The sequence below is a fragment of the Pagrus major genome, chromosome 14, assembly GCF_040436345.1.
Source record: "Pagrus major chromosome 14, Pma_NU_1.0".
Taxonomy (NCBI): Eukaryota; Metazoa; Chordata; class Actinopteri; order Spariformes; family Sparidae; genus Pagrus; species Pagrus major.
In genome coordinates, this window is record NC_133228.1 from 10,918,805 (window position 1) to 10,928,380 (window position 9,576).

General features: G+C 43.8%; 1 protein-coding gene across 1 annotated transcript; it reads right to left on the minus strand.

Moving 5' to 3' along the window:
• Window positions 1-3,787: 3,787 nt before the first annotated feature.
• LOC141008350 (serine/threonine-protein kinase pim-3-like) lies at window positions 3,788-8,645 on the minus strand. The gene is made up of 6 exons (XM_073480669.1): window positions 8,113-8,645; window positions 7,821-7,930; window positions 7,631-7,681; window positions 7,102-7,465; window positions 6,084-6,260; window positions 3,788-5,670 (listed from the first exon to the last, which is right to left on the minus strand). Exons 1-6 carry the CDS (start codon window positions 8,198-8,200, stop codon window positions 5,465-5,467), a joined length of 996 nt encoding a protein of 331 aa, XP_073336770.1. The 5' UTR covers window positions 8,201-8,645; the 3' UTR covers window positions 3,788-5,464.
• Between the last annotated feature and the right edge of the window lie 931 nt (window positions 8,646-9,576).

Consider the following 9,576-nt stretch of genomic DNA (forward strand, 5'->3'; position numbering starts at 1 on the left):
GTGGTGTGATCTCTCCCTCTCCTTGTCTGGGTGCTGGCGCTGCCGCCTGTGCTGCCTGTGTGGGTGCCACCCACCCACCCATCTGTGCCCATTGGGGCCCTCGGGCCCAGAGTCCATCTGGCATCTTCCTCTGTGTCTGTCGAGTTGTCACCTATGACGGCCACCACCGGCAGCCTTGAACGTGCCAGCACTCTTATTTGGAGAATGCGGAGAAACATAAAGTTCTGAAGGGTTTCCATTGCCAATATACACATTTATAATACCTTCACAAAAACATCTTTTGATTAATAAATAAACTGTTCTTCAGTGATGCTGAAGGTGATATACTACCACTTCTGAAGGCAGCAAAATGAATCTAAAGGAATCAAAAAGCTTCAGAATAAAGTCAAAAGCCATCCACAATCCCCCGGATAAAAGTAAGTTTCAAAATAACAAACAGCGTCAACAGAATTCTTTTCAAACTTTACACAGAAAGTTTTTTTGTACTCCTGCAACATGCCTGCGAACCAAGTGGTACGTCTAGCACCACTGATGCTTGTTTCACACTCATTTAAAGAGGTTGCATAATCACTGCGACAGACTGGATGTTAGTTAAAGGACTAGTTTCACATTTTGAAAAACTTTCTTGGAAACAGATTGTGAGATTCACACCACTCTTATGTCGGTACGCTAAACGTGAAGCTGAAACCAGCAGGCGATTAGCCTAGCTTCGACAAAAAACAAGTGGGGAAAAGTGAGCTAGTCTGGCTCTGTGCAAAAGTGAGAGTCAAATTTTGTATGAATTTAGCAAAAGAGATGTAATGTGAATATAGCTTTAGCGAGGCTTTGGAGCCAGTCTAGCTTTCCCCCTTTACCTGTAATCTTTATGCTAACCTACCTCCTGCTAGCTTTAGCTTCATATTCAGCACGCAAACATGATAGCTATTCCTTCAAAGGTTAGCAACAGCGTTTCCCTAATCCCTAATTCCCTGATCGTTTTATTTGAAGCACTATTGACTGGTGTTAATAAACATGTGAATCTGGTTCCTTATGGTCCTAAATGCAGCTCAGAAAAATGAAATGATTTTAATGCTGTACCAGACTAGATCTTTTAAGATACGCTGAAAAGAATTTCAAGTTAAAACTTTTAAGTGTTTTGGACACAAATGATTCAAATGTTTCCTTAACTCGCACCATTTGATCTTTTAATAGATGGCTACAAAGCACTGGAATCTTTATAGAGTCGCGCTAAGTGGCAGTGATTGATGATATTAACCAGCCTGTGGGATCAGACTTAAACTGAAGGAGACAACAGTGTGGCATATGCCCCGCTACATTTAATGAGGATTTCACGGTGAGAGTGGATGAGGCCTCAGTCTGAGCAGAAGGGGAGTCTGATGAAGACAAGTTGCCGGTCATTTGCATGTCAAAAAGCCCGGAGACACAAAGACAATGGAGGATTACCAGGACGCATATAGAAACACAGATGTCAACGTATTGAGGCTGACACCAGTGATACAGGGTGGTGCAGGGGTGCTTGTAAGGAATGAAGTGTTAGATTGATTAAGAGAGGCGTCCTCAGCTGCATTATACCCCCATTCCCTCGCTGAAAGCTGATGCTGGTTCAAGTTTTATGTTTCATTTGACATTACAGGAATAGTTTGACATTGTGTTAAATGTGCTTATACAGTTTTTTGCAGAGAGTTGAGAAGATTGATACCACACATGCCTGTATGGTGAATATGAAGCTGGTACCAGCACAGTTAGCTTAGCTTAGCACCAATTTTTACTTTTACCAGGGATATTCTCATTGTGATACAGAATCTCTTACAAGGGAGTCCTGGCCAAGACAGCAGCATAAACAATTTCACATTAAGTAAGAAGCAACTGACTTAAAACAATTAGCAGATTACATCAAAGGTTGGAAATGGGGAAACAGCTAGCTGAAAACTAAGTTTTATGATCTGTTTTACACACATACAGGAATAATACGACATTGTGGAATAAGCTTATTCACTTTTTTGCCAATACTTAGATGAGAAGATTGACACCACACATGCTTGTATGGTGGATATGAAGTTGGGACCAGCAGATGGTTAGCTTAGCTTAGCATAAAGGCTGAAAATGGTTGAACAGCTAGGTGAAAACTGATCCTGGTTGAAGTTTTATGAACTGTTTCACAGCATTACAGTATTAGTATAAAAACAGGCAGTTTCCCCGTTTCCTGACTTTATGCTAAGCTAAGCTAAATTACTGCTCGCTCCAGCTGCACATTTAAACAGTGGTATCGATCTTCTCAGGGAACTCTCGATTATGTCACAATAATCACATTATAGACTTACTGTACGAGTCTTTTCTTGTCAATTTTTCAATATAAGTACATGACCCTGAACATTTTTACTAACCTCGATGTTGTCCGTTGCGTGACATGCAATTCTTGAGCCTGAGAGTCCACTTTCTCTTTTATTTTTGTTTCAATCATTGAATTAAAAAAATTACATTTTCTAATTCCTTCATTGTTAATTGCTCTTATATACTGCATTAGATTAGTGGCATAAAATGTATCACAATTATTTCTGGAACAACATGTCGTCCAACAAAAGCAGTTATTTTACTACTCTAAACAAAAAAAGCAAACAAGTGAATCTCCCAGAAGAACAGAGTCAGAATGGATGGTTGCTTTAAATGTTTAAACTTGTCTCCTCCACATACAAAGATGTATACTCCAAAGGGTAGTCTAAAAAATTAAGTCTGCTCCTTTTCCCCAAGCATATAAATCAATCTCTTTATCATAAATTAGATCCCGGAGAAGATTTAGGGACCAGATGTCTTACGAAGACTTCAAGTGCCCATATGTCTCCACTCTGGTCGAGTTGGAAGCAGCCACTCAAGTACAGTCGAACACGTGTAGGCGTTGGGATGAGCTATTGATACAACCTCTTCTGTTTTTTTACACAGGGATGAGGATTTTAGGCAAGATGTCTGAAAATGAAGTGTGGTTCTCATGGGTGGTTTCTGTCATCCTAAATAATCCCTTTATTTCTATCAGTCTGTCTATCTTCGAGATAAAAAACATGTCATTTTACACATTCAACATTACAGGCTACACATAATCACGACAAAGGACTTGCAGAGGGAATCATTATCAATTCCTTTCAACCTTTAATCAGAGGTGCAGGTGATAGCTAATGGCACTGACTCACCAGAGGGGGCAGCACCTCCCCAGAAAAAAACACACTCTTTCCTATTAACACTCACTCCTGCTTCCTGGAAACCCCTCACACACATAAACACTGCACAGACACACCATGTCATTAGGCCTTGCTGCATCATAAGTAAGTAGGCAAGCAGGAGGCAAAACATGGTGAAGCAATTGGTTGTGTTTTAGAAGATGCATGTGTGTGACGATGTATAACATCCCCTCTCCTCTCTCATGCCGGCATCATTCCCTCTCCTCCCCTCGGCTTTCGAGACACATCTGCCTCTTATTAGCCCCGCGGTCGCTGCAGGTTGTCATCCAGTTTATGGCTCCTGTGATGTTTCCCCTCAGCCACGTCGTCAGTCGTGTCACGTGTAACAATGTTGCTATTATTACTATAGGCAGCATTAATGAACCACACGCCATTTTCGGACGTGTATATCAGCCTCCCGAGGGAGTGCTGTCAAGTAGATGGAGAATATTGGCTGGGGGTTTAATTAACGTGCATACAAAGTGCTTATGTGTCGTGCAGTATCTGTAGGTAAGCATGTTATATTTGCATCAGTAACTTAAAGACACACCATGTTCGAAATGATCAACACACCAGACTTGTTTCTGTACATAAAAATGGGAGTTTAATTGAAACTTTTGTATCAAAAAATAGCAATATCCATCCTTCACAGCCACAAGTCACACAGCTAAACTGAAAGGTCTCCATTATGAGGCTATGTGACAACTACGAAAGCTGTTCCACCCGTTGTTTAGCTTTCCATAGAACTCAAATTAATCTCGACAGTACAGAAACCAGATGGATTTCTCTGATACTTAGCCATTCAACATTACCAACAGACTTTTTTTCTTTTTTAAAGTAGTTAAATAACATTCAAATGCTCTTTTCAAATTTAAGTAAACTTGTTTTTATTCTCTTTTACATCGACAACTGCTTCAGTGCATCCTCCACATCTCAAAAAAAAAAAAAAAAAAATCATGTCGAAATGTAAAAATAAGTTATAGGAATGCAAACCAAAGACCAAGAAGGATATGCAAATTTTTAGGGGTGGGGGGGCTTTTAAGCATAGAAAATAAATAAATAAATAGCCACAGAGTGTGGAATGTCTACATGTTTACAAATAAATTAAAAGCAAATGGGGAGAAAAAAAAAGTACACACAAAAAGAGAAAAAAATACACGCTGTACAATATTTGTTGAAAAAAAAAAACATAGTTGAGTCCATGAATATTGCATTGATTGTGCATTTCACACCCCAAACCCTGAGGGAGGCCAGGGGCGGGGGCTATGTAGTGTCAAGCAGTGAGATGGCGGGAGGCAAAAAAGAAAAAGAAAAAAAGAAACGATACGTCAAGAGGGCCACACACCCTGCAACAGTCATTGGGGGGAGGAGGAGCGAGGGAGAAAAAGGTGTGGGGGGGAGGAGGTGTGTGTGTGTTGACATTTTGTAGACATTCAGAAAAGACAGGATCCAGTTTCCAAACACCTGTTCAGGCTATAGAGTGAGTGAGCAGCGTTAAAGAGAGCGACACAGAGTTGAGTCAAGTGTTTTTCAAGTATTCCATTGTCAGGAAGAGCCCCCACCTCTTTCTCTCCTATCTAATGCTATCCTAACCTCTTGGCTGGAGGCTGGTTGGCTTACAGTGATGGAGAGGAGGGGTTACAAAATAATAATAATAATAATTTTTAAAAAAAATAGCCTAAACCCCACCACGTCCATCACAGCATAGGCAACTTAGCCACCAGGCCACGGGCAAATCCAAAAAACAGAGTTGTTGACGAAAGCCCCCAGAAAAGCAGCTTTCCAAAAAAAGGCACTACAAAATCAAAATTAAAACATTTAAATAAAAAGGTTTTCTCCAAGCTCTATGAGAGCAGCCATGTCTGAATAGGAGGGCCTTGCCAGCTGCATATACCAGCCTAGTAACAAAACGAGTGAAATAAAGTTAAAAAGGGGGGAGGGGGAGAATAAATAGTGCTGGTAAGACCGCCCAAACAGAAAAATGTTCCCGATTAGGAAACAAGTATAATCAACTGAAAGAAAAAAAGAGGGGATGGGGGGAAAGTAAGATAAGGAAGAACAAATGGTAATAAATTAGAAATTCCCTACAAAAGAGGAAAATTAAAGTACATTTTTCGAGCTGGACCAGCTGAGTGAAGCACCTGGCCACTGACGGGCCAGTTGGGCTACAGGCTGCTGGCCTTGAGTCCATATCACTCCCTCCATCCAAACCCCTTCTTTCCCCAGAAAGTCTTTTCAGTCTATCAGAGCCATCCTCAGAGACTCTCCTTGCTCGAGCTTGTGCTTGACGAAGAGTCTGTGTCGATGGTCCTGAGGCGGATGTCACCGGCGACCGGCTCCTCTGGCGACTTGGGCGACTCCGTCGTCGTCGCCCTCATCCAGGGGTGGTCGCAGATCTGCTCCAGGGTGGGTCGGTCTGAGGGCCGCAGGGCCAGGCACCATTTGATCAGCTGCTGGCACTCTGGAGGAGGAAACAGAGGCAACGTTGAGGATAAGAGGGTCTGAACTCAAAGACGGATATTATCAAGAGGGAGTCTGTCTCTACTGTATGTGACTCAGTTTGTATGGATCTATCATCATGTGTAGGCGGCACAGGCAGCCAATAAAATGAGAGCACACATCCTTTTACTGAGCTACCTCTCCAGGGTAACACAGAGTGTATTGAAAGAAATCATAACTTTTGTTATCTTTGAGAAATCTTTCCACCAGTCATTTCAGCAGGTGATCCGCTGTGACTGTGACATCTCACTCTGATGCAAACTGACTCATGTGGAGTCAAACCGGGAGGGCGGATTCTGGGGCTGTACCAGCTACAGTGGCTAGAGGGCAACAGAGTCAACTCATGCATCATGTGTGTTGTTGTGGTTGACTTACCGGCTGAAATCCTCCTCCTGAAGTACAGTCTGCCCCTGAGGATCTCCTCATCTTGCTCAAAGGGGATGTCTCCACACACCATGTCGTAGAGCAGCACGCCTAGCGACCACACCGTCGCCGAACGCCCGTGGTATCTATGGTAGCGGATCCACTCTGGTGGGCTGTATACTCGTGTACCTGAAGACAGAGGATGGAGAGAAGAGGGGGATGAGTGATGAACGTGTGGGGAAATGATCTGCTTTTTAAAAAGGTGTAATATTACAAGAATACAGGAGGCAGTGTTCAAAATATGAGAACAGCACGGAGAAAAAAAAACTGAAAATAATTAATGTCTGTGTCTAAAATGGCTGAGTCATGGTAGAAATGCTTTCCATCTTCCTTTAGCCACAAACTGGGTGACCTGCCTCCCTCTCCTCCCTCCCTCCTTTTCTTCTCCTCCCCCCTCCCTCCTGGAAGGAGGAACTTGGATACCAAACACACACACACAAAAAAAGCAATGTGAGCCCATCACGTGAACCGCCGACTCGGGTTTCACAACAAACAGATGTTACGTGGCACTGACCTAATACCCACAAACTGCGCCTGTGAGTCAAGCTTTACTAACAAAATAACACCCGGAAACATAAAAGACACATTGCATCTCACGAGACCAGGGGATGAATCACAGATATATTTATATATAATAAAAATAAAAATAAAAAGATAAGCAGTGAGTCATGTCTGTGAAGAAATAACACGCGCGTGATCAGACAGTGGATGCTTTACATCCGTCATAATAATAATAATAATGATCCGCGAGACCCCCGGGCGAGGAAAACCCTCCACCAAAAACAGACCACTGCGTCACAGCCTCGTGAACGCCTCCATATCTGAATATAGCAACAGCAGGAGCATCAAGGGCAAACACAGCCGAGCCCACACGGACATGTATTCATAAAAATCACACATCCAGCTCTGTAACGTCTTATAACAGCGATCAATGCAGAAATAAGGAGGGTAGTGGGGGCCGGCTGCTTACCATCGAAATCGGTGTAGACTGTGTCCTTGAGAATCGCCCCTGAGCCAAAGTCAATAAGCTTGAGCTCCCCGGTGCGTAGATCCACAAGCAGGTTTTCATCTTTGATGTCCCTGTGCACTACCCCGCAGCTGTAGCAGTGTCTGACCGCCTCCAAAACCTGGCGGAAAAAGCCCCGCGCCGTGTCCTCGTCCAGCGCGCCCTTCTCGGTGATGAAGTCGAAAAGGTCCTTGACGAGCTCCGGCCTCTCCATGACGATGAGCCAGCCGTCCGCGCGCTCGTAATAGTCCAGCAGTTTGATAACTCCGCGAAACGACGAGCTCACCTTCTTCAGCAGCAAGATCTCCAAAGGCACCATAGATCCAGCCTGTCAAATAAATAAAAATAAACACAGGGTTAAATCAGATGTGTTGGAGGTGAAGCGCGGCTATTCTTGTGTTAACACCACCACCACCACCCCGGGAGCAGGCGGGAGGAGGAGGAGGAGGAGGGGGAACCAAAACAAACCACATCGGGAGGTATGACTACTTACAATTGAGCCCCACTCGGTCACCCTCTCCTTCGCGACGTGCTTCACAGCAACCTGGAATAACACAGAGGAGAAATAACAGTAAACAAATGCTCCCAGTGTAGCTATATAACATTACATTTAAAAAAAGGACGATGGCGGCACATGGAGGGATCAAAACATAAACCCCGTCAGCCCCAGTCAGCAGCCTTACCGGTGCGCCATCAGAGATCCGGCTGCCGGCGTACACTGTTCCGAACCCTCCGCTGCCCAGCACGGAGCCCACTTGGTAGACCTTCTCGAAGGGCTCTTTCTCCACTTTGACTGTAAACGTGGGGAAAAAATGTTAAAATAAGCGTGATATCCCCCACAACAAACCACAGCTCAAGTTGTTAGCTATCGTTTACTAGCTAGAATCAGCAGTAACTCTATATTTACCAAGTAAAAGAGTAAAAAAATGTGTCTGAAATCCATTTAAAAAAGGCTGAAGGTGGTGGTTCACCTACCTGGCTGGAGCTGTATTTTCACTGGTAGGTGGTCCATGCTTGAAGGATTGCAAATGTGCGAAAATGAACCGAACTTTGACAGCAACATATTCACGCTGAAAAGCCGGCGCAGACGATCCCAATTCACCCGCTGAGAGTCAGAAGAGGCGATGTAGTCGGTGGAGAAAGTGGGTTCGGGCGCAGCAGAAATGGTGGTGGTGCAGACCGTCTTGGCTCCGAGCGAGTATATATATATATATCCCAGTCCAGCAGTGCGCCAACTCCGCCGCACCGCACCGCACCGCACCCCGTCGAAGTGTCGTGTCACGACCGTGAAGTCGTACACCGTCTCCCGAAAACCGGCATGGAAATCTGGCGTCGGTGCGTCGAATCAAAAAAAAAAAAGAAAACAGACGAACAAGAAAAGGCAGTCCTCTGAAGTGATAGATAAAACACCCGAAGGCTCCGATGCGTATGGTCGTCGTATCGAGTGTAGAGTGCGTTTAAATGCCCTCCGCAGTGTGTTGATATCCTGAAGAGTGGCCGCTGTCTGAGCTTTGGCGCGGTCTCCACAAGCCAATATTTTGACGCGCAGTGGGACGGTGATATCCCTCCGCCACCAATACAAGTCGACACGTTCGCTCAAATACAGCGTCAATTCGTCAATTTTCACCACAAACACGCTTATAATAATCCGCCTGGCACGTTTTGTGATTTCCCAACACTTTCACTCCGTTATATTATTTAAATAACCGCTTTCCCCCCGCGCACTACTTTCTCATAGTACGAGACGCCCAAGAATCCCTGTCTGGAAGCTTTGCGCTACGTTCACTATCGACTCGGAGGCGACGACCAATTAGATGTCGTATATAAATACCGTGTTTCGTATCTGGACCAATCAGGAGAAAGTTTTTATAATAAAGCAGGCATTTGAGCGCACGTGGCGGCAATTCTGAGACGTCCTCTGCCCTCCTCCTCCTCCTCCGCAGCTCTGCAGTCAGAGACGGACACACAGTCTGTGTTTGGAGGGGAAAGTTTAGTTTTTACAGTAATTCACCTTCAAATACTGATTACATCTTTCAGGTTGTTTTCAGTGGTGTCAAAAACTCACGTGTTATTTGTTTACCTTTTGTTTACCTTCCAGTGTGCTGCCCTCCAGCACTGGCAACACTTGATGAGCAGTTTGAATGTTATTGTTGTCATAAGAGTCTACATGCAGTGGAGATGGCATTTGGTTATATATTGCTGTTTAAGTTTTAGTTAAGTCTCATCGAGGTTAAAAAACTCTCAATTACAATGAGTTACAAACAAGCAACGTATAAATAATGACACAAAACATCTCAAAATCAGTGTTTAAAACAATTAATAATAATATTATACTAATGATAGTTTGGTGAATGAATGAATTGCATACAAATAAGCTAAATAAGACCAGTCTAAAACAATAACTTAAAAGGGATCTACGTAGTTTTGGAGAAGAAATTC

Excerpts from the sequence above, each read along its gene's own strand:
- LOC141008350 (XM_073480669.1), bottom strand. The coding sequence starts at position 8,200 with ATGTTGCTGTCAAAGTTCGGTTCATTTTCGCACATTTGCAATCCTTCA. Across the intron at positions 7,931-8,112 it reads GAAAATACAGCTCCAGCCAG|TCAAAGTGGAGAAAGAGCCC; the intron begins GTAGGTGAACCA and ends CCACGTTTACAG. Across the intron at positions 7,466-7,630 it reads TGACCGAGTGGGGCTCAATT|GCTGGATCTATGGTGCCTTT; the intron begins GTAAGTAGTCAT and ends TTTATTTGACAG.